A 25,237-nucleotide genomic window follows, 5' to 3' on the forward strand; every position below is an offset into this window, starting at 1 on the left:
ACCTTTGTTTAGTTATAGGAATGATGGGCCAGATTCACGTAGAATCACGGCGGCGTAACATATCGTATATACGTTACACCGCCGCAAGTTTTCATCGCAAGTGCCTGATTCACCAAGCACTTGCGTGAAAACTTACGCCGGCGGCCTCCGGCGTAAGCCCGCGTAATTCAAAGGGGCGCGCTCCCGCACCGGACCTACTGCGCATGCTCCGTTTTGAAATTCCCGACGTGCTTTGCGCGAAGTGACGTAATTTTTTCGAACGGCGACGTGCGTAGCGTACTTTCGTATTCCCGGACGTCTTACGCAAGAAAAAAAAATTTGAAATTCGACGCGGGAACGACGGCCATACTTTAACATGGGCTGTGTAAAGTTAGGGCAGGTAAAACGACGACTAACTTTACGACGGGAAACTAGACTAGCAACGACGTAACGAATGCGAAAAAACTCATTTGCATACCCGACGCTGGAATACGACACAAACTCCACCCAGCGGCGGCCGAGGTACTGCATCCTAAGATCCAACGGTGTAAGACAATAACACCTGTCGGATCTAAGGGCTATCTATGCGTAACTGATTCTATGAATCAGTCGCAAAGATACTCTGAGAGATACGACGGCGTTTCAGAGAAACGCCGTCGTATCTCTTCTGTGAATCTGGCCCGATGTGTTTTATGCAAGTAGCAGATCTGCTTTAAAGTGGTTGTAAACCTCAGATACAAAATATGAACAAAGCATATCCCTCTGTAGTGTGTACTTGTCTGAATCCAGAGCACTAAGGCCTCGTACACACGGGCAAGAATCTCGTCAGGAAAAAAACGTTGTTTTTCCCGACCAGATTCTTGGCAAGAATCTCTTGCCGCCCGAGTGTACACACAGACCTTTCAAAAGAACTGCGGTTCTCTTGAAAGGCAAGAACATCGCCGCCATCGCCGCCTTCTTGCTTCACCCTACCTATGCCGTGGAAGCTACAGCGCATGCGTCAAAGTCATTTCGAGCATGCACAGGTTTCCACAGCGACAGGTAAGTATGCACACTCTCAGGTTTCTCTTTGGGAAACTGGCCGACAAGAATCTCGACGAGAAGATAGAGCGCAGGTTCTTGTCGAAATTCTGGCCAGATTTCCAGACGAGAAACCTGAAAGCCTCGTACACACGATTATTTACAAAGTTTTGCAACAGAAACTAAAAAAAATACTTTTTCTATTTTCAATTTTTTCTATAATGAATTACACCACTTGAGGTTGGTCCACACTTACCAAACCTAAATAATCCAGGTGCTGATCTGGCTCTCAACCACATATTGTGAGAACTAAAGTTGTAGGAATGTCGCACACCGACATCCATAAATGCTAAATGCTTTATTGTTGTAACACAGTGACAAGACTGTTAACATGTTTCATAACGCTTAATCATAACAAAGTTCTGAGTGAGTGAGTGAGAAACTTGTATAGCGCAACAAATGCGAACTTAATGGCCTCAAGGCGCTGGCATCCAGAGTTGTACAGGTCTTTCAGAAGAGGTGGGTCTTTAGTTTTTTCCTAAAAACCCGATGGTTTTCTTCCAAGCGGATGGTCGTGGGTAGAGCATTCCAGAGCCGTGGTCCTTGGACCGAGAATCTACGTTCTCCCTTAGATTTGTAGCGAGATTTGGGGATTTGTAGAAGGTTTTGGTTGGTTGACCGGAGCACGTGCTTGGTGACGTAGGGTTTTATTTTCTCGCCTAAGTATTGAGGAGCTTTACCCTGTGTACATTTGTGGGTGAGGCAGAGAGTCTTGAATGTCACCCGGTCCTGTACGGGCAGCCAGTGGAGGGACCTCAAGGCCGGGGAGATTGGTTCCCATGGCTTTTTACCTGTTACCAGTCTGGCTGCCGTGTTCTGGACGACTTGTAGGCGTGAAATCTGGTATTTCGGTAGTCCTAAGTAGAGGGAATTTGCGTAGTCGAGTCGTGAGTTGATGATTGTTCCAACCACTACTGCTGTGTCCTCTTCCGGGATGAAGGGGATGAGTCTACGTAGCATGCGGAGCAGATGATGAGAACCGGTACACATGATATGAAAATCTAAAGGCCGGTGCACATGATATGAAAATCGGAAGTAAAATTTTGTACAACGAACTGTCTGCCGATTTTCGGATCATTAGTATGATGCTTTCGATAGCCAATTTCGCTTTTTCGTCAGACAAAAGCTGGATGTGCAGACTATAAAATTTTTGTCGGATGTGAACTCAGCATCCGATTTTCGTTTCATTAGTATGGTTTTCATACGAAAAAAATGTAAGAGCAAGACTACGCATTTTCAGAAACGAAAGAACACACACAAAACTATTCAACACGTTACGTCACTTCTGATGTTGTATTCTGTCGTAAGAAAATGTTCATATTGTGAGTAACCTCCTCACTTTCGACATGAGACTAGCATGCCACAAAAAACAAACGTTCGGTCGTCCTAAAATCTAATCTAAATTGTGTGTATGAGGCTTTAGCTATAACCTGACCATACTCTGATCAAAAGTTGACCGGTCTATCAGGGACTGACTGAATTCCAACCGGTGTGAGCTCCCAATTGTTTAATTTACTTTTGTCGAAGGGCCATGTTGGAAATGTTTTCATCAGTCAGCAACCGCAGCCAATTAGCTGCAACCACTGATCTGTGTATTTTGACAGCGGCAGGTGCCACTGTCGGAATTCATTGTCCTGGCAGAGAAAGGGGGGGGGGGGCTAATTCCTCTATCTACCTTGTTTGTGTGAATGCTAGCTGAATGAAAAATAAAAATTCACCACACATGACAAGCTTTAGATAGGGTCTGCACTGGAAAATGATGCCTCCAAAATTGTCAACAAAAATGTAACAAACCACCAAAAAAAAGGTACAGCTATCTACGCATGGACCTTAAAATTGAAACTACCTTGTGTAAGTTTCAGTTCCAATTCCAACGTATTCTCCCGCAGTTCTGCATGACAGATGCAGGCTGATGTAATCATAGTGTACGATAACCGTATAAAGTAGATAGTGTGACTTCTTCCTGCCTGTGATCATAGACACACCAATAACACTATAATCAATGTCACTCACATAGTACCTGCAGCTCTAAAATAACAAGTGTTTCTTTATTGGGTACATTGTGCTCACTAGAGAAACCTAGACACTGGCAAGAAATAAATCCTGTGATCTGCGACTTTGGATAAAACCTATAACATGAAATGCTATTAGCTCAGGGGTTGTCAGTCTTTGAACATTTCTGCAATCCATACACTGAACTCCAGGTTGGATTTTATTGCATGGCTACATTGGGCCAGCTTGGATCAATGTAAGTATGCATATGCCATACCCACAGGACATCTGTGAAAGCAGATAATTACTGTAATGCATAGCAACAACAGGGTGTTGTTCGCTTGGCATGAGCACCATTCACAGCATGTCTTGAATTTTTCTCAGTAAATACAAGACGTTCTCTGATTGGGTGAGGTGGAGAGGAGGGGTGATGATGTTACAATATCTACCTCATCCAATCAGAGAGCTTTTTGCATTCATTGAGAAAAATGAAAGGTGTACTATGAATGGCACCTGTGCTCAATGAACACCCCCTGATTTTACTATGCAGCAGGGCAACTGATTGGCACTGGACCCAGAAATAGTAGCAATCGCCATGTTAGGGATGATTAACATGGCCGGGACAAGGGGTGGGCAGGACGGACGGCTGCCCCTGGCTCAATGGTTTATTGCATGAATGGGGGGTACCCTGACCTTAACCCTAAGGGAAAGGAGTAGGCGCAGTTTGGCATCTTTGCCCTAGGCGCTGGATGTCCTTGTCCCGGCACTGGTGATTACTACAGTAATTCTTCCATAGAGGTCTCTCGGGTGTTGCATATGCATACTTGAACATCTGTAAATATATTTCTCCCTGTGACAGACCCAATCGGGACAGTGGCTTTTGGAGGGAACTAAGGGCTTGCCTCCTACCCACTGATTATGGCCCATGGAGGAGATTGGGAATTTCGTCTGCTTTTCCTGGTCAGAGCATGGAAAGAACTCAGTTCAGCATCTGATCCCATGAAGAGATTAGATCATTATTTAATGATGGACAACAAGATGATGAACTCTGAGAGCGAGACTTGGATTAATTCTCTGAATAAGGACAATAAAGCTTCCCACCTAGAGCGGATAAAAAGGTGTAATATTAGTCTTGTACAGATTAATTGTCAGAGGAAATATGGTGGCCCTCCTGCAGACTGGTTTGGAGAGGTTCCTTCACATGGGACAGAAATATTTATCAACAAGGGCCCATATTCTCTCTAAAAATCCGCGGGCTGCGCTTAAGGCACTTACACTCTGCCGTCCCAACTTACAGGAGCAAGTGTTGTATTCCCCAAACACTTGCTCCGTAAGTTGGGACGGCGGAGTGTAAATGCCCCGGCGTAGCCTGGCGGATCTCCAAGGGGGCGGCTTGTATTCAAATTAAGCGCGCCCCCGATTCTAATGAACTGCGCATGCGCCGGGCTTCAAAAAGCCCAGTGCGCATTCTCCAGTTCTCGGCGGAAAACGTCAATGACGCCGACGTGTGCGTCATTGACGTAAAGTCGTATTCAAGAACGACTTAGTAAAACGACGTACCCGACGAAAAAACACGACGCGGACCCGACGCCATCCGTAACATGGCCTACGTGGGACTTTCGGAAACGTACTCCTCATATAGCAGGAGTAAGTTTCCACTTACGCAAACAACGTTAGCGACGGTTACGCGACGCGAACTCGTTCGGGAATCGGCGTAGAAGGATCATTTGCATACGCAAATTAGTCCTTCACGTAAATGCCATCTAGCGGCGGCCGGCGTCATTACATTTAAGATCCGCCAGTGTAAGTGACTTACAGATGGCGGATCTTAAGTGTATCTATGCGAAAATGATTCTAAGAATCAGTCGCATAGATACACTGGCCAAAAAAGGGAGTTACGATGGAGTATCCTGAGATACTCCATCGTAACTTCTATGAGAATATGGCCCAATATTCCTTACGAAATCTGGTGGAATATTGGAAAGGAGTGGTCGTATAAGTCCAATGCCTGACTTAGAACCTCTGGGGGAGAATTTGCTGTTAGTGTCCGAAACTTACAAAGACTGTGTAGAAAACCTCTTTATGTGTGGATAGAAATTATATACATTATATAAATAAATCATGAATGCTTCTGTTATAATTACTAGGGTTGTCCAGATACCGATACTAGTATCGGTATCGGGACCGATACCGAGTATTTGCGGGAGTACTCGTACTCGCGCAAATGCTCCCGATACCTAAATAGAATACTTTTTTTGTATTTATCAACATGTTCTATGAAAATTCTTTGAGTTTTTTACTACTGCGTGACAAGCAAATAAAACATTTTTATTCATTTTTACTCATTTTTATTCTTTTATAATGTCTTGAGTTAGAGTTCTTCATAATTCTAAAGAAAATATCCTTAGTCTGTATTGTGGTTTGAAAACTGTCACATGACATTTAAAAAAAGTATCGGTATTCGGTATCGGCGACTACATGAAAAAAAGTATCGGTACTTGTAGTCGGTCCTAAAAAAGTGGTATCGGGACAACCCTAATAATTACAACCACTAAACTATTACAGTTTTCTATCCTGTAATACGTTATAGAACGTCTGTTAAAAACTAGCAACTAACCCATAAAAGATTCCCACCGCTGGCTACTTTTGTAGTTCTTGTTAGCGTGATTTTTTTTTTTTCATTGAGCTCCCTCTGGTTTTCCAATCCTGCTAATGGATGTGGGGGACAGAATATTGCGTGCTCAGCAGCTTCCTCTCTGCACGGTGCACAGGCTGTGGCTGTTTGAAAGATGGATCTCTACAAATTTCTCAGTCGGTTGGGTTACAACTAAAGACAACCGTGTAAATTAGGCAGAAATTTTTTTTACATGAGCTTTGCAGGTTGGGGCCTCATTCCGTGATTGCACAATGCCTGTAGAAGACAAAAATGGCTTAGGAATTTTTAAATTGCCTGTAATTGTAATTTTGCTGTTATAGTACTAATAAGTCTCCTCCAATGTATAATTACAAGATCTCTCTAAGCTCTTTTTCCTATCTTTTCTGAATGTAACATTTCCAAGTTCCATGCTTGCTTACATTTCAATTTTGTATGCGCTGTGTACAGTGGACTCCGGGGAAAACATTTGGTTAAATTAACAAGTCGATATACGTCTACTCTCTAGCTGGCAGGAACCTACATTTTTGTCTCTGGCTTGCCTAATGGAAGCTTGAGAGAAGGAGAAATGGAATCTTTGATCTCTGGTGTAATAACATTCAAGCGTGTCCAATTTTCCAATACATGCTGTTTAAAAATTGCATTGTTCGTCTGGGATTTAAATATTGATATTTATTTCCATAAAGCATTATGTATTTACAGTTAAGAACTTTTAAAGTCACAATGTACTGGACCAATGTTTTACCTAAAAGCATAAGAAAATGACTAGGGTGCAAAGAACCTAGAAAGGTTTAAGGAAGGAAGAAGAGAGATGAAGTAGGTTAGGTCTTATCTCTGGAGAAAAGGCTCTGTGGTTGTGTGACCAGAAGGAGGAGATTTGTTAGTGGTGGAACCCGGGCAGGAAGGTTTTTTGCAAGAGTTTTGAATTATGGAAAAGGGGGCACACCCCAGTGGTATGGAGACCCTCATTATGGTTACTATCTTAATCTCAGTTTGAAAGTGTAGGCCAAGCATCCCAGTTAGGTCTTATCTCTGGAGAAAAGGCTCTGTGGTTGTGTGACCAGAAGGAGAAGTTTTGCTAGTGGTGGGACCCAGGCAGGAAGGTTTTTGCAAGAGTTGTGAATTCTGGAAAAGGGGGGCACACCCCAGTGGTATGTAGACCCTCGTGATGGTTACCATTTTAATCTCAGTTTGGAAAGTGTAGGCCAAGCCTCCCAGTTAGGTCTTATCTCTGGAGAAAAGGCTCTGTAGTTGTGTGACCAGAAGGAGAAGTTTTGTTAGTGTTGGGACCCGGGCAGGAAGGTTTTTTGCAAGAGTTTTGAATTATGGAAAAGGGGGCACACCCCAGTGGTATGAAGACCCTCATGATGGTTACTATTTAAATATTAGTTTGAACGTATAGGCCAAGCATCCCAGTTAGGTCTTATCTCTGGAGAAAAGGCTCTGTGGTTGTGTGACCAGAAGGAGAAGTTTTGCTAGTGGTGGGACCCAGGCAGGAAGGTTTTTGCAAGAGTTGTGAATTCTGGAAAAGGGGGGCACACCCCAGTGGTATGGAGACCCTCATGATGGTTACCATCTTAATCTCAGTTTAAAAAAGTGTAGGCCAAGCATCCCAACTAGTACTGTAGTCCAGAGGCCAGATTCATGTTGGGATCAACTTCTGCCATTTTTTACTACCTTCTAATTTGAGGCTTTTTTTGGCCCTGCACACTTTCCAGCTATTTCACGCATAGCTACTTTTTTCTTACATTTGCCACTCTGCTATTTGTCATTAGACCAGGACTAGGTTATACCTTATGCAGTATAGCTGTGGGAGATGAATCTGATTGAACAGTAAGAAGCACTACAGACATAGGGATTATAATGCTCTGTATTACTAAATTAGAAAGGTAGATGGAAAGGACCGTGCCGGATGTCCAATAGTATGCAAAGGTTCGATGTACTTGTTTCTGTTTTCAATAATCCCCTTCTAACTCACCTTTCAACTTGCATATTAGTGGAATCCGGGTGCTTCTTTCCACCTACCTTTCTAAGTCTAAATGAGGAAACATAAGGCTGTACCATAACGCAGCAACCCAAGCCCCAAGAGGGTTCACTGACACCATCCACAAATTGGGCACAGAGCACTGGAAAGGACTTCTTCTGACACACCCACGCTATCCCCCACTCATTTCCCATGATGCTTTATTACACTGCAGAGTTCATGAGCATCATGGGAAATGTAGTTTCAAAACATCTGGGGTGCCAAGATTCGCCATCACTGGTATAGTGAAACAACATATGAAAATGCCAACAAGATATCAATGTGTGATGACATTTTTGATGACATTGTTCATATGTACCTAATTCTTGTGCCAAAAATGATGCCATGCTTTTGATATGGTCTATCTCTGTAACCCACTCAAGGTGGGAGGGGAGATGGGTCGTAATGAGTAAGCACAGGAGTGTGAAACGCATCTACTGATCGTTTGTGGGCTATGTGCATGTCTTCATGTAACTTTTTAATGGATATAGAATAAAGGAAGTATTTTATCCTTGGATGTGCTGCATTGTTCTCTTTTGACATGAGTCAACTGCCAGTGCTGTGGGAAAACCGACCTAACCACAGTTAAACAGTATCTAAGAAGAACTTTTTGAATGTTTGATATTTGAATGATCTGGGTAGTATAGCGCTGCTATACCGCCTGAAAAACTCCTGCCCAGCAACCTCAATGTGAAAGCCAGAGGGCTTTCACATTGAGACGATGTGCTGGCAGGAGAAAAAAAAATCTCCTGTCAGCAGCATCTTTGGAGCGGTGAGAGGAGCGGTATGTATACCGCTCCTTCCCATTTAAAACAATGGGAAACTGCGGAAATACCGCCTGCAATGCGCCTCTGCAGAGGCGAATTGCGGGCGGTATTAACCCTTTATCGGCTGCTAGCGGGGGTTAATACCGCACCGCTATCGGCCGAATCCCGCAGGAAATCCGACGGTATATCGCCATTGAAATGAATTGAAAGCGCTGTAAAAAAAGCCTTACCCTTTCACACTGAGGCGTGGCACTGGCGGGGCGTTGAGAAAAACTAAAACGTTAGGGTCTTAGCGGTGCTTTGCCAGCACATTGGGATTGCAGATGAGGCTTCGCTCGAATAACGCTCGAAAAATACTTGAATAACGCTCGAAAAACGCCCCAGTATGAAAGGGGCCTTAGTGCTATATTTTGGGAGGTTGGGATGTAGTCAGCACTTTTATTGCTCTTTAAAGTGTCTCTAAACCCAAACGAAAAATGTATTGTATTCTAGTTTACTAGTCCTTGATGTGGTGGCTGCATTTTTTCTTCCAAGCTAGTTTTGGCTTATTTTCACCTCTTAGGCAAATACAACACTTCCTGTCCCTGGGTGGCTATATTACTCGTCCACTATTCTATAGAGGGAGCCATGGTTGTCACCCTAGGCTGCTCTCGTGTAATGGACTACACACATGTCTGTATCAGTTCATCTCCATTACACGAAGAGCAGGGTAATTGGCAGTTTTCAGAAGATAGCTAGGAAGAAAGATATTCTTCTGTGCAGTTCACAGGGAGTGACAAGGACACTGCATTTCTGGCAAGATCAACAGGTATTTTCTATTTTTGCTAAAAAATATTTTTAGCTTGAAAAAATAAAACGAATGCAGCCACCACTTCTAAGAACTTCAATCCGCAAAAAAAATATTTTTGTATTTAGGGTTAAAGTGGAGGTTCACCCGGAAATCTTAATTTTCAACCTTAGATTCATGCTCATTTTGTCTAGGGGAATCGGCTAGTTTTTTTTTAAATCGAAGCTGTACTTACCGTTTTAGAGAGTGATCTTCTCCGCCACTTCCGGGTATGGGCTGCGGGACTGGGCGTTCCTATTTTTATTGACAGGCTTCCGACGGTCGCATCCATCGCATCACGATTTTCCGAAAGTAGCCGAACGTCGTTGCGCATGCGCCGTATAGAGCCGCACCGACGTTCGGCTTCTTTCGGCTACTCGTGACGCGATGGATGCGACCGTCGGAAGCCTGTCGGAAGACTGTCAATCAAAATAGGAACGCCCAGTCCCGAAGACCATACCCGGAAGCGGCGGAGAAGATCGCTCTCTAAAACGGTAAGTACAGCTTCGATTTTAAAAAAAACTAGCCGATTCCCCTAGACAAAATGAGCATCAATCTAATGTTAAATTTTTTTATTAGGGTGAACTCCCACTATAAGTATCTTTTAAGATTTGAGTATAATCCACGTTAACCTGAACAGTGGCAGACTTGAAAAAGACATGTCACTTTACAAAATTAGTGCATGTCCAAGCATTTTTTCTTGATGACTGCTTCCCTTTAAGGCCACTCCTGGCTGTGCAATCAACTTATAGTTTACTGTAAGTGGAACAGTTGAGAGATTATATTTGGTTGCTCTGCTTACAGCACTTTACATATTTTTCTTGCTCTCTGCACTGCCCGCAGGTCTATATAGCATTGTGCAGTGAACTCAGAATGATCTATAGAGTAATTCATGGAAGTTTGCAAAATGTGGTGTTAGCCTAAAGATCTGCACACATATGCTTAACACGTCTCGATCAGGAAAATGTGTAGGTCGATGAAAAAAAATAGGATATATTAAAATCATTTATGCGACCCCTTTAAAGTAAATGCCCTAAGCCTATGCCTCATTTGCTTGTATGTTAAATAGCTCATTGTGCATTTTAAGAGAAAGTCCCTTTCTTACACCGACTCCTCTTCCAGCACAAAAACATTTTGGCTGCCTGCCACTGTGATTGCCCTTACTGCTCTAATAGAGTCATAGCTGAACCAAGAGTGACACATTTAATGGCTGAGCCCCATTGCGCTGCAAACGACCTAATAGCGGCGCCGTTTAATGGGTGAGCCCTGCGGTGGGGTAGAGTGGCCTAATGACAGTGACATGTTAAATGTCTTAAAGGCACCATCCATCTAAACTGTACTAAAAACCTAATAAAACTGATGCTTTTAATGAGTGTAAGCCATCTCTTGGACAAGTATAACTTACAGTCATGTCACTGAAATTATCCACAATGAAAAATAACCACATGAAATGCTGCAGTACATGTTATCGACCAATCAAGGACAACATCACAGCAATCTGCACAATGGGAAGGGTTAAGGGTCAGATCGGCTTTCCCGGGGTCAGCGACCTCATCAGTGAGAAGTCAGATTGACTTACAATGGACTGATGCATAGTGACAATATTAAACGACACGTGAGCGTGTTTGTTTTATAAGCATTTGGCTGTTAATGGAATATTTTTATAGGCTGGAATTACTGGCATGTGTGTGTTTTATGAGGATTAGTGAAGATCAAGTATGAAAATAAAAGAGAGTTAACTATGAGCTATTTAGAGAAATCATTATGTTTTACAGGGAATAGGCTTTTCCTTTTCAAAATGATCTAGCTGTTACTTGTCATGAAAGGCCCCATCATTTATTAGAGTAGGACCAGTGACATCACAATGGAGTGGTTTACTAATTTACTAGAAAGCCGTGGAGGCATGAAAAACATTGTAGCTCATTGAGAACGAATGACACTAAAGGAAAGTGACATAGCAGTCCACCAGACTGGGATTTTTAATGATTTCTTAAAAAAGAGAAAAAATATTGATGATCTAATAAAACATGGGAGGGTCGACCAATATAATTCTAGTTGATCTGCTGACATGTTCTCTGGTGCTGCATGCTTAGTATTATCAATTTGATAATCATCAGGCAAGGAATAAAATGTCGTAGGTTTAGGTGTAATGCCACGTACACACGACTGTCATGGAAAAAAACAATGTTTTTCTCGACGTGATTCCTCTCAAGCCTGCCTTGCATACACAGGATCATGATAAAAAATGCTCAAGCAAAGCGCAGTGACGTACAACGCGTACAACGGCACTATAAAGGGGAAGTTCCATTCGTATGGCGCCACCCTTTGGGCGGATTATGCAAATTTTCTTTCTCATAACTTGAGCATGATCCCCATCTCTAAAGCCTACACCCACCCGTTTTCACGACGAGAAAAATGACTATGTGAAAAACGACGAGAAAAAATAGAGCAGATTTTAAATGGCCATTTTTCGCGTTGAGAAAAATGCTCTGGAGCCTACACACGATCGTTTTTAATGACCAATTGAAAAAAATTGCATTTTTCTCGTCATGAAAAACGGTCGTATGTACGTGGCATAAGTTTAGTATGATGAATTAGGCAGGTAAAGAGTTAAAGGAAAAAAAGGGTGAGGTTGTAGGTAGGTGGTTTGGGGTGGCATCTGCTATACCTTTCCCTTTTTTACTTTTGAGTAAACAATGTTGTCACGTGAATTCTGCTTACCGCTACTCTACAGGGAGCATAGTATAGGACTTGTGTATCCTCTGCCATGGGATCTGGATGCCATCTTGAGAAAACCTGTGTTTATTTCTGACACAAAGTTCTTGTAGGTTTTTAGCAGTGATTTTGAGGTGTAGAAGTGCTATAGCACTTAGAGATGTTTTAGGTAGGGACTAGACCCCGTGTTCCCCCTCTGACACCCAAAAGACAAGATAGCACCTCCAGAGGCAGGGGAAGGTTAGAATTTCACCCCAAGGCTGAGTCCATGGCTAAAATAGAATGACAGAGAAAGGATATTGGGCTCCAGTCACTTTTGTATTTTTAAATTGTATTGCAAAATGGTTAAAGAGGTGAGGGTTAGGGGTCCCACATACAAAAGCAGATCACTTACAGACAGAGGTGTATTTAGGTTTTGTGCTGCCCTAGGCCTGACTAAACTCGCGTACCCCATAATTTAAATATGACACACCCCTTCCTGGCAAGGTCACGCCCCTTTCTGTTTAAGACCCACCCTAAAAAAAATGAGTGGGGACATTAGTTCTGAGGGCCGGTTGGGGGGGCAATGAATTCCCTTAATTTGCATAGATTTCCTCTCACTTCCTGTTTGGCTGTGGGGTAGGAAGTGAAGGGAAATTTCTGCAATGGGATGGGGATGGTAAAAAATAAACTGACAGGGGCTAAAACCTCCCCCCCTTAATCTATCCAAAATTAAAAATAAAGTGTAGCCTATAGTTCTACTTTAAGCACAAATTTCTGATAATTTTATGGAGAGGACTAAGAAGATATAACCATGCCAATGGTGCAGCAGACCCCCCCCCCCCACAGTTGCAGAATGCCGACCGCCTGCATACCAGAAGCAGTGCGGCCGCTTTATGGGGGCGCTAGACTAATTTGCCTCTCAGCCCAGTCCGCCCCATAAGACTCCTGCTACACTAACGGTGTAGCGCAAGCCGGCGGGGACTCTTTCCGTGCTGCCCCCCCTGCAAAGTGCTGCCCTAGGCCTGGGCCTTGTTGGCCTAGGCCAGGATACAGCTCTGCTTGCAGACTCTTCATATCTAGATCAATGTCCAGCTTCACAGTCTCAGAATCTTTAAGTCGACCCTGCAACACTGTAAGCATGTTCCCAAAGTTTCAGTGCGTCCTCCAAGTGAGTCACCTGGCTCTTCCTGGAGAGACCAGCATTCTTCCTTGCTCTCTCCAGTAAGGGGTCACCCCTGGGTCTCCTCCTTGGCACAGCTTTCTCCAGACCAGGCAGGACAGCTTCAGGACCACTTTATGACACGTTAAGCTCCAAAACAGGCTATTGAGCCGAACAGAACAGCTCCATCCAGCAACACTTCTTCAGGTCTCAGTCTGAAGAAAAAGAGTGAGCACATAACCTATACCAAATATGTATATCCTCCCCCAGAATTCACCAGTGGCATAAACTTCCTACTGGATTGGCTCTAGTTAATATAAACATTCATAAATTAGTATTTTTTTCATTCTATGACCAGTGATATCAGTGACATGGACAATGTAAGCTTAGGGAAAAACCAGGTGAAAAACTATACAATCAGTCTGAGCTAACTACATCCCAGTCAAAAGCCAAATTGACATAGAAGCCGGGAATTCCTGGCAAGCTTTTCTTGCAAAGCCGAGTGTACACACGGCACATGCAAAAGAACTGCCGTTCTTTTAAAAGGCAAGAACGCGGTGACGTCATCGACACGACGAGCATGCACTCATCACATTCAATGCCGTTGCCACCATCTTGCTTCACCCTACACTACCCTTGTAAGCTACCATGCATTGGGTCAGAGTCTCATTGAGCATGCGTGGGCTTACAGGAGGACAGGCAAGCTTGTAGCCGCATACACACACAGTTTTCTCGTCGGGAAACAGGCCAATGAAAATCCCGACGAGAAAATAGAGAGCAGGTTCTCTATTTTTCTTGTCGAGATTCCCAGCAGTTTTCTCTACGAGAAAACATACATTTGACCGGTTTTCTCTGCAAAAAGCTCTGCCAGCAGTTTTCTTGCCGAGAAAACCGTCCGTGTGTACAAGGCTTCAGTTTTGGACAAAAAGGCTACACATGTGCAGTGAAGGAAAATTAGGACTCATCCCTTAGCCAGAAGAGTGAAGGATCCTAGGTCATATAGCTCTGTATATGGGGCAGAGTGTCTGTTGCAGGAATCTCTGATGCCCTGAAAACCTATAGTGGACCTGTGAACAGAGAAAAGAGAAGCACAGTGCCTGTATTAACTGAGAGCTTAATGGTGGCAGCCTCTGGTAACTGTTGGACTAGAACTGTTATTACTACCTTTGTGCCCTAAATGACTCAGTTTATTCGATAAAATATCATTATATAAAAGACTATCTCTATATTTTTGTGGCTCGCTCATTCTCTGCTGTTAGTACTGACTACAAGTTGGTGTTGGTAATGTTGGAGTAGGACTTTACAGTATCAAATTGGATGATACCCTTATTTTCCATCTAGCAGTTTTTGTAAATAAGATTCGCTAATCGCCTTCATCATTGGATTTAGAATTTTGCGTAATGAACATAAAAGCTTGTTTGTACGAGGCAAATATCTGCAGCCCATACCTGCCCATTTTAATACTCATGTCCAATCTGACATCATTATAAGAAATCTGGCTGTAATGGGTTACAGCATGTTTCATTTTACTGGCTCTCTTTCTATTGCCTTGTTTAATATACTTGACTTGTTACTTATATTCACTATTGCTTTTTCTATTGTCTTGGCAGACACTGTTCCCCAGCCCCGAAGATGGGTGGCAAATTTACACATCGGCGCAAGCCCCGGATGGTAAATGTATCTGCACAGTGGTGGCCCCTGCCCAGACGTCCTGCTCCAGAGACCCCCGGAGTCGGCAGCTTAGACAGCTGATGGAAAAGGTAGGCATGCATGAACCGCAGCACAACACAGACGAATAATAGTGTCAGTAAAGGAAAGGTTGAAATGTGCGAGGGATGCAGAGATTTTGTGGTCTCATTTATTATTCATGAGAACGTACTTTACAGAATTACTGATGGGCTTATACAGTAATGGCAGTGATCATGTACAAAGTGCACCAACTTAGAGCTGGACTAATCCCAAGAGCTGGATAACCTAAATCATTTCAGCTACACTTTATAACTTGTTCTTTACCTTTATGGGGTATGGTTCTTAACTCCTTAAAGTGGAACTTCACCTAAAATCTGAAGTTCTACTCATCCTCCTCCTCCCTCCATCCTCTGCTATTAAAGTAAATGCTTTTTTATTCTGAGAGCAGGTACCTATTTCTAGCAGGTGTCCGCACCCACTACCACTATGCTTGCCTAGACCCCCCCCCCCCCCCGCCTGTAACCTCTTTGGACAGATTATAAGGGCCCAGGAGACTACAATACCATTCAGAAAGTGCAGCACGTGTCTCCCATGCGCACTGGGAAGCTGTCTGTGAGCCAGCAGGAAGACAGAGCAGGCTTCCCACACTCAAGATGGTGGCATGGGGGACACGAAGACCAGTGAAGAACCCACCTGAACTCAAAAAGTAAAGATTTGCTATGTTATAGGTAAATTAGGTGAATTGCACCTAAAGCTATACATTGTTAATTTTTTTCCACTCATCCAGTATGCTGAACAAAAAACAAATTAACAAATTCCTCCATCCACAAAAACAAGTGGATGGAGGGATCCTCCCTACTGGTACATTATATTCTGACAGCTGCACCCACCAACTACACTGATCAGCGGCTGCAGCTGGTTGGCTACAGCTGCTGTTTAGGAAAACATTTTCAACATGTTTCTTCGATACTAGTGAACTAAAGCCCTATACACACGATCGGATATCTGATGAAATCTAATCCGATGGATTTTTTCATTGGATATCCGATGAAGCTGACTTTCATCAGTCTTGCCTACACACCATTGGTTAAAAATCTGATCGTGTCCAACACGGTGACGTAAAACACTATGACGTGCTGAGAAAAATTAAGTTCAATGCTTCGGAGCATGCGTCGACTTGATTCTGAGCATGCATGGATTTTTGACCGATGGATTTCCCCACAGACAAACGTTTTTTTAACAATAAGAAAAATGTAAAACGGGTTCTATTTTTTTTCACCGATGGATAAAAAAACGATGGGGCCCACTCACGATCGGTTCGTCCGATGAAAACAGTCTGTTTTCATCAGACGAACCGATCGCGTGTACAGGGCTTTAAGAACAAAAATTGCTCATGTGCTACCTTTGCCACCAAATGAATACCTAAATACAGCCAGAACTGCTGCATACAAATGTGTTCCCACATCAATAAAGACAAAATATATTAGAACTGCTCTTAAAAAAAAATCATAAAAAAGAATCGGTGTTATACTATTCCTACAACATATATCACAATGTTCTAAATCAACCATCATAAATAATGAATAAAATAAACTGAACTTATAACATATAACACTACATACAGTGCAATACTATATCAATGTTACCAGTGAATCTTAAAAAGAATTGGATGCATATAAATAATAAAACATTTAAATAAAAGTGCATAAAATAGATAATAAAAGTCCCAGAACAAAAGTCCAACAAAGAAAAAGTGATTCCAACGTAGTAGACAATGTTCAAAAATGCCCCAGTAAAAAGACAGCGCTCCACCGCCTTTCAGAGTGAACACTCAACTAAACAATATACCCCCTAATGTAATATAGGTCACAGGCACTTGAAGATATTCATGTGATCACTCTTCTATGTGATTAAGAAGATTGGAGACCATCAACTCACTATTGTGTTTTACCACTACACTTGGTAAATTATTATACCAGTGAAGTGACCCTTAATTTGCAGACTCACCTATATGAATGGTGCGGTCTACGTGCTTATACCAATTTGCTAATAGAGAAATACAAAGGGGACAAAACCCTTTGAAAATAATTCACGGGCAGACCAAGCTGCTTAATGAAGGGTATAAAATGATTGCACAGTACAAGTGGGGTATGCCTGTATAAAAAAACGAAGTACCCATCACCAACACCATAGTTCTATTTAAAATAAGACAACATTGTCTAGTTAAGGGTAGCTGCATCACACTTGCAACAACAACACCTCTATGTGAACATATTCATGATCAGCAAAAATATATGTGTAAGTCACTTTAAGAGGTCATAAACTGCTTGTCTATTTACAGCATATTTTAGAAGAAGGGGAAAATAATTTAAGATAGTGCAGTATTTGTTTTATTTAAATTAATAAAATGCAAGGAAACACTCACAAGTAGTAGGTGAGTTAACCAGACTAGTGCTATACTACTCCTTTTGGCTTCGACCAGAAGTGACGTCAATAGGCTCCACCTGAGACCTTGCTGGGAGATATTTTTTTGCCGAGGAAACCGGTCGTGTGTACATTTTCGTCTAGGAAACTGTCGAGAAACTCGACGAGCCAAAAAGAGAACATGTTCTCTATTTCCTTGACGGGAATGGAGAAAATTGGCTTGTTGAGTTTCTCGACGGCTTCACAAGGAACTCGACGAGGAAAACTATGTGTTTCGCCCGTCGAGTTTCTCGATCGTGTGTACGAGGCCTGACGCATTGTGTCACTGGACACATGACTTTTTCAAGGGATGATGGCTGGACTGAAGAAGCATCTCCTGGTAAAACCCTCCTGGAAATTCTTCTGTTGTGGTTATCAGACTACATAGACTCCCTGGTGGCCCCCTCTTTATTTATGTTTTTCTTTCTCCCCTTTCTTATTTTACCTTATCGTAAGCATAGTATTCCCCAGTTTTCGTCCCTTCCAGTTTTCTGCCTTAAACAAAAAATATGATGGCCAAACAAGATTATACCAAAGTGAGTACTGCATCCTCCATTGCTACACGTTGTGATGGGCAGTACGGTAACAGACTGCATTTTCATGGTACCCAACTACAGCTGGACACTTGTAGGCTTGCCAAACCTCCTTGCTTACTTGATACCTGTGGTCTCTTTCTTAATAATCCATATTGTTATTCAAGTTGTTCCATGGTATGTTCTTTTCAGAGAATACAGAATTGCCATTTGGGGCTTTTTGGTAAATATTACTGAAGATGAACTTGCACTTTAACTATAAAAGCAGATTCCCCAGAAATGTCTCTGTGATTGTATTTAGAACAGGCCTTTTGTTTTCTATATAAAATAAGACTTCACAGTCATTCATTGTGCCTGAAAAATGACAGCAGTCCTTGTGCCTAGAACATTTCTTCCAAACCATTCTGCCCAGAACATGCCATTAGTGCCACTGTGCCCAGAACATGTCACTAAAGTCTGTACAGATGCCACCCATTATAGTGACTAGGCCTGGAATATGCTGTTGGTTCCTCTGCCCAGAACATCTTATTAGCTTTTGCATCCAAAACGTGGCATTGCAAAATGATCATGCCTGAAACATGGCATCACAATCACTGTACCCAAAGTATTAGGTGTATACAATTCAGGGAATGTGAAACCGTTGCAGTAACTACTAATGTTATCCAACACGGCAACTGTCATAGAATCAGCTATAATCAGCAATAAGTTCACTTAGTTTACTTTTAAGTGGAGTTCCTCCCAAAAATGGAACTTCCATTTTTTGGATTCCTCCCCCCCTCCGGTGTTACATTTGGCACCTTTCAGGGGGAGGGGGGAGCAGATACCTATCTAATACAGGTATCTGCTCCCGCTTCCTGACATACATAACCGCAGTGATCACAGTGAACTACGTCATGTCCGGCGCCTACTCTGTTTCTTCATTTCCTGATTCCCTCACCGAGGATGGCGGCGGGGCAGCCGAGAGCTAATCGATTGATCAGCTTCGGCTGATGACATGGCGGGCACCCTGGACAGGTAAGTGTCCATTTATTAAAAGTCAGCAGCTGCAGTATTTTTTAGGCAGACCTTCGCTTGAAAGTTGAACTCCTGGCAAATAATAGAAAACACCAATTAATGCAATTTATAATTTTTTTATGTGTTTGAAATGCAACTAGTAGAGATATGGTGTATATATAATAAAGTTCAGTAATAGTAATACAGAAATTCCCTTTATCGCAGTACTCAGACTGTAAGGAGAAGGGGCAGTTCTTGGGGCCAATCGGGTGTGCTGAATTTCCATACTGTATGCTACCTGGAGGAGAGAGCAGAGAAATTATGTATTCAGTATTTTGCTGCTCCTTCAGTGTCCAATCACATGCTGATCACCTAGCTGTTTTGCTAGGGCTCTGTTCACACCTACGCAGGTGCGATGGTGTACATTGGGTTTAGGGTAGTCTATTAATTTCAATGCACCAAAAAAGTATTTTTAATTGCAATGGTTCAAAAGCATGGCACTTTATCGATGTGTGTTTTGACACATGATTTTGTGTGTGAGTTAGCAAGGTGCGCTGTGGTGCCCTTAAGAATTAAAGGCACCGACGCATATCTGCAAAAAGCATGTGCATGTTTTGTGCATTGCGGGAACATGCGTCATTCGGCACATGTTCCTGCATCCAGGGGTACCGCTAGGTGAACTAGGCTGCCACCTAGGGCACAGTCATGGCCCAGGGGCGTAGATAATGGGGGGTCAGGGGGGTCCAAACCCCCCCAAAACATCCATCAATAGTGCAGAAACTAGGCTAGTGTAGCTGCAGGACTACCAGCTGCAGGAGCCGCGCAGCCTGTTTTTCAGAAGGCCACAATCTGTCCCATACAAATTGTATAAAAAATAACACCCCGCCGGGGATCCAGGGTGATGTCAGAAGCGAGGGACATATGAGGAATTTTCAGTTACCCTTTGGCTAAGGAGGCAGTGGGGGGTGGTACAACATGTAGCCTACAGGCTGTACCACCTCCTTCTGCCTCCTCAGCCAATGGGTACAAAAGTTCACTCTACACTACTGCATGAAAATCCCGCAGGCTTCCTGTAGTGCAAGTTCAGAATTGAACAAGCGAAGCGGCAGCTCTGATGAGGGAGAAGCTTGCACTCAGGCTCCTGAACTGTGCAGTGAAGATGATCCAATGATTGAGGTGAGGGAGAAGAGAACAAATAGATATTTTGCCCAGGAAATACAGGGAGCTGTTTGAAGTGCCTGTGCCCTCCTTTAACCACTTCAACCCAGAAGGATTTGCCCCCTTAATGAGCAGGCCATTTTTTGCGATACGGCACTGCATTACTTTAACTGACAATTGTGTGGTCATGCAAAGTCGTACCCAAACAAAATTGATGTCCTTTTTTCACACAAATAGAGCTTTCTTTTGATGGTATTTGATCACCTCTGCGGTTTTTATTTTTTGCGCTATAAACAAAAAAAAAAATTTTTGAAAAAAATAAAATATATTTTTTACTTTCTGCTATAATACATATCCAAAAAAATAAATAAAAAATGTATTCATCAGTTTAGGCCAAATGTCGGGTACAAAAAAAACAATAAGCGTATATTGATTGGTTTGCGCAAAAGTTATAGCGTTTACAAGGGGGATAGATTTATGGCATTTTTATTATTATTATTATTATTTTACTAGTAATGCCGGTAATCATGGATTTTTAGTGGGACTGCGACATTTTGGCAGACAGATCGCACACCTAACTGACATTTTTTACTCTTTTTTGGGAACCAGTGAAATTAATAGAGTGATCAGTGCTAAAAATATGCACTGACATTATACTAATGACACTGGCAGGGAAGAAGTTAACATCAGGAGCGATCAAGGGGTTAAATGTGTTTCCTGTTTGTGATTACTAACTGTATGGGGGACTGTGTGACTGAGGAAACACACAGATCCATCTTCCTGCTTAGCAGGGAGACTGATCTCAGTGTCATCCCCTGACAGAACACAGATCTGCCTTGTTTACTTTGGCAGCCCCCCGACCTGGAATAAACGATCGCAGGTGACTGGCGGCCATTGAGTCCATTTGAACCAACTAAATGGCTCCCCCACTGGCCCAATGCCGCAGGTGGTGTGTCCACGGATGCTAGTGTACGAATCGCCATACCAGTACGGCGATTTGCGCAGCCGAGCCACCTTGCCACAGTATATATGCGGCGGGTGGTCGGCAAGTAGTTTATAACAGCCATTGTAATGCCGTCCATATTCCTGTTCTTTTTAACAGGGTGAAAGAAACCTGACACCTGTGCAGCATAGATATCAGTTTACTGTCACCATGTTAATAGAACAAGAATATTGGTGGCATTACAATGGCTGTACAAAGGGTTCACACAAGCCAAAATTCTGAAGAGCAATCCACAGTGGATCACTTTCCAGCATATGGTTAAGCAACTGCTGTCAGGTGTTCAGGAGGCAATCCTGTCTCCCCCTGAATGCCTGTTTTGCCAAATAGCAGTTTATAATGGTGTTAAAGTGGTTGTAAACCCTTACAGACCACTTTATGCTACAGGTAAGCCTATAATAAGGCTTAGCTGTAGCTACCCAGGATATCTCCTAAACCTGCACGGTATAGGAGATATCCCATGTCCCCTGCATGTGCCAATGTCATCAACACATGCGCACTGGGGCAAACTGAAGCAATTGCACGCATGTGCCGTTGCTTCAATGACCGTGCCGTTACCGGCGGCTCCCGCACGCATGCTTGGGAGTGACGTGATCGTGGCTCCGGCCAATCGCATCACCGGAGCCACGATACCCGGAAGTAACCCCCGGGAGAGATGTCGCCGCCGGAAGGGGGGGGGGGGCACAAGGACCGCTGCAGGGGCATCGATTTAAGGTAAGTAATTCATAATGAGCTAGTACGTAGTATGGTTTCTTTTACATCATAAGGAAGGCCAGGTGCATGTGCATCTCTTACCTGGAGAAGGGGTGGCACCAGGATGTACTGTGGGAAGAAGGCAAGCCAGCATAGGCTTCAAGGATCTTCTACTGATAGCTTTGTGCTAGATACCACGGCAAACCTTAAGGCCTCATACACACGACCGGACATGTCCGCTGAAACTGGTCCGCAGACCAGTTTCAGGGGACAGATCCGATCGTGTGTACAGGCTAGCGGACAGATTTCCAGCGGACAAATGTTTCTTAGCATGCTAAGAAACATGTGCGCTGGAAAGCTGTCCGGCGGACATGTCCGCTGGTTAGTACACCTAACCAGCGGACAGATATCTCCCACATGCGTCGAATGGATTCAACGCATGCGTGGAAGTATTTTACTTCCTGGTTTGGTGACGTGGCGGCGTCAACATCACCGCCACGTCACCGCGCTGTCTGTCCGCGGGGATTTCGGTTTGATGGTGTGTACAGCCATCAGACCGAAATCTCCGAGCGGACATGTCCGATGAAAACGGTCCACGGACCGTTTTCATCGGACATGTCCGATGGTGTGTACGAGGCCTTAGAATTCTAGTGGCATCCATGCCTTGACGGATCAGGGATGTTTTGGTGGAAAAAGGGGGGCCTATTCAATATTGGATTGGTGTTCATAATGTTATCACTGATCATTGTATTTGCTCAGTGTGACCATGTAAAACAACATTCTGCCAACATTGTTTAAACCCACATCCTACATCCTCATGACAGGTACTCATTATAATCAAAGCGGATGATGTTTTTATTGCCTAAAAATTGATTTACACTGCATTATTATACAGTACCACCGATAGATTACCAGGGTATAGAAATACTTGGTATAATTATACAGTGCTGCATGTTTATCATGGCGGGATGAAAATGTTTTCAGACAGTTATAATTGCCAGGTTGACATCTGTAATTCTGCTAATTAAGCCTTGCTAACAGATTTATTTAATGTGGGTTTAATGAATTCCCATTAGCCAGACCCCATGGAATGGCATAGACTATAAAGCAGACGATGCTTTGTTTTCTCCTTTGGTGACACGGAGTCCGGAGTCTGTTTATTGTCTGCTGGAGACTTTTGTGTGGGTGCAGTTCTCTATCTACAGATGTTCCAGATTAAAAATATTAGATCTTCAGGGTAGCAGAAAGCACTGACTTCAAAAAGAATTTTGATGGAGTGTACAGATTAGTTTGTTCCAAAGCTAGAAAACAAGGGTTTGTGTATAACCTGTATCTCTTTGTATAAAACACGTGTCTTCCTAAGCAAAGAGCGTTAAAGGAAATGAAAAAAAATCTATTATGTCCAAGATTAGGCAAATCCCAGCAGTCTGGTAATCAATGTACCGGTACCTATTAAAAAGTATGGCGGTATAAATTTTTTTAAGTTGTCAATAGAATCCTATGTTCTTTTTTCTCTAGAGATGAGCAAGTAATAACAAATTCTCTCTACTGGCTTCACATTCATACCCACTATATTGTGTGCCAAACTGCAAGCTCTTTAACCATCAGTTTTTTGTAGTGGCATTTTCTTTACAATTTATTTTTTAGTTCTTTCTCTGAACAGTTCCAGTTCAGAACTAGGGATGAGCCGAACACCCCCCCCCCCTGTTCAGGTTCGCACCAGAACTTGCGAACACACCAAATGTTCGTGTGAACTTTAGAACCCCATTAAAGTCTATGGGACTCGAACATTTGAAATCTAAAGTGCTAATTTTAAAGGCTAATATGCAAGTTATTGTCCTAAAAAGTGTTTGGAGTCAGGTGCAGTGAATTTAATAATGCTAAAAGTGAATCAATAAAAGTGAAATATTCCTTTAAATTTCGTACCTGGGGGGGGGGTGTTTTTAAAGTTAGCATGTGAAATAGCACATGTTTCCAGTACTTAGAACTGTCCCTGCACAAAGTGTCATTTCTGAAAGAAAAAAAATCATTTAAAACCGGACTTGCGGCTATAATGAATTGTTGGCTCCCGGCAATTCAGAGAGGATTCGTTCATAAAAAAAAAGCGTGGGGGTCCCCCCAAATTCAATTACCAGGCCCTTCAGGTCTGGTATGGATATTAAGGGGAACTCCGCCATCGATTAAAAAAAAAATTAAGTGGGGTTCGCCCAAGTATCCATTCCAGACCCTTCAGGTCTGGTGTGGATTTTAAGGGGAACTCCACCCCAAATAAAAAAAAATGGCATGGAGTTCCCCCAAAAATCCACACCAGACCCCTTATCCGAGCACATTAACCTGGCTGGCCGCAGAAAAGAGGGGGGACAGAGTGCGGCCCCCCCCTCTCCTGAACCATATCAGGCCACATGCCCTCAACATGGGGAGGATGTCCCCATGTTGATGGGGACAAGGGCCTCATCCCCACAACCCTTGCACGGTGGTTGTGGGGGTCTGCAGGCGGGGGGCTTATCGGAATCTGGAAGATCCCTTTAACAAAGGGGACCCCCAGATCCTGGCCCCCCCTATGTGAATTGGTAATGGGGTACATTGTACCCCTACCATTTCACAAAGGAAGTGTAAATAGTTGTAAAAAACACACACACCGTAGAAAAAAGTCCTTTATTAATAAAAAAAAGAAAAAAATCCAGCGATGGTAATCGACTCCGTACGGCTCCCTGCTCCAACGTTGTCTGTATCCAGTGACGGGTGATCTCCTCTCCTGTCCAGCGATGAGAAGATCTTCAAAGCGCAGCATCGCCGGCCTCCTCTCTCCGCCGGACACAGCCCGGCGAATGACGCTGCTGAAGCTGTGACATTTCTTTTATAGGTGAGGCGGGGACACCCGTCACGTGACCCCGCCCCCTCTGACGCACCCTCTGCTACGTGACAGGTGGCCCCGCCTCATCTATTAAATAAATATCACAGCTTCAGCAGCGTCATTCGCCGGGCAGTGTCCGGCGGAGAGAGGAGGCCGGCGATGCTGCGCTTTGAAGATCTTCTCATTGCTGTACAGGAGAGGAGATCACCTGTTGCTGGATACAGACAACGTTGGAGCAGGGAGCCAGAACCGAGTGGATTACCATCGCTGGATTTATTTTTAATTTTTTTATTAATAAAGGACTTTTTTCTACGGTGTCTGTGTGTGTTTTTTACAACTATTTACACTTCCTTCGTGAAATGGTAGGGGTACAATGTACCCCATTACCAATTCACATAGGGGGGGCCAGGATCTGGGGGTCCCCTTTGTTAAAGGGGTCTTCCAGATTCTGATAAGCCCCCCGCCCGCAGACCCCCACAACCACCGGACAAGGGTTGTGGGGAAGAGGCCCTTGTCCCCATCAACATGGGCACATCCTCCCCATGTTGAGGGCATGTGGCCTGGTTTAGCAGAGGGGGGGGCGCACTCTGTCCCCCCCTCTTTTCTGTGGCCAGCCAGGTTAACGTGCTTGGATAAGGGGTCTGGTGTGGATTTTTGGGGGAACTTCACGCCATTTTT

The 25,237-nt window shown here is 43.4% G+C and overlaps 1 protein-coding gene across 1 annotated transcript in view; it reads left to right on the top strand.

Annotated features, from left to right (window-relative positions):
- Window positions 1-25,237, top strand: part of OLFM2 (olfactomedin 2) — a 246,011-nt gene that overhangs the window by 86,557 nt on the left and 134,217 nt on the right. The window contains exon 2 of the mRNA XM_040346385.1: window positions 14,787-14,936. Within this exon, the coding sequence (XP_040202319.1) occupies window positions 14,787-14,936 (150 nt within the window). The remainder of the gene's footprint in view (window positions 1-14,786; window positions 14,937-25,237) is intronic.

The sequence above is a fragment of the Rana temporaria genome, chromosome 3 (assembly GCF_905171775.1).
Source record: "Rana temporaria chromosome 3, aRanTem1.1, whole genome shotgun sequence".
In the NCBI taxonomy this organism is placed as follows: domain Eukaryota; kingdom Metazoa; phylum Chordata; class Amphibia; order Anura; family Ranidae; genus Rana; species Rana temporaria.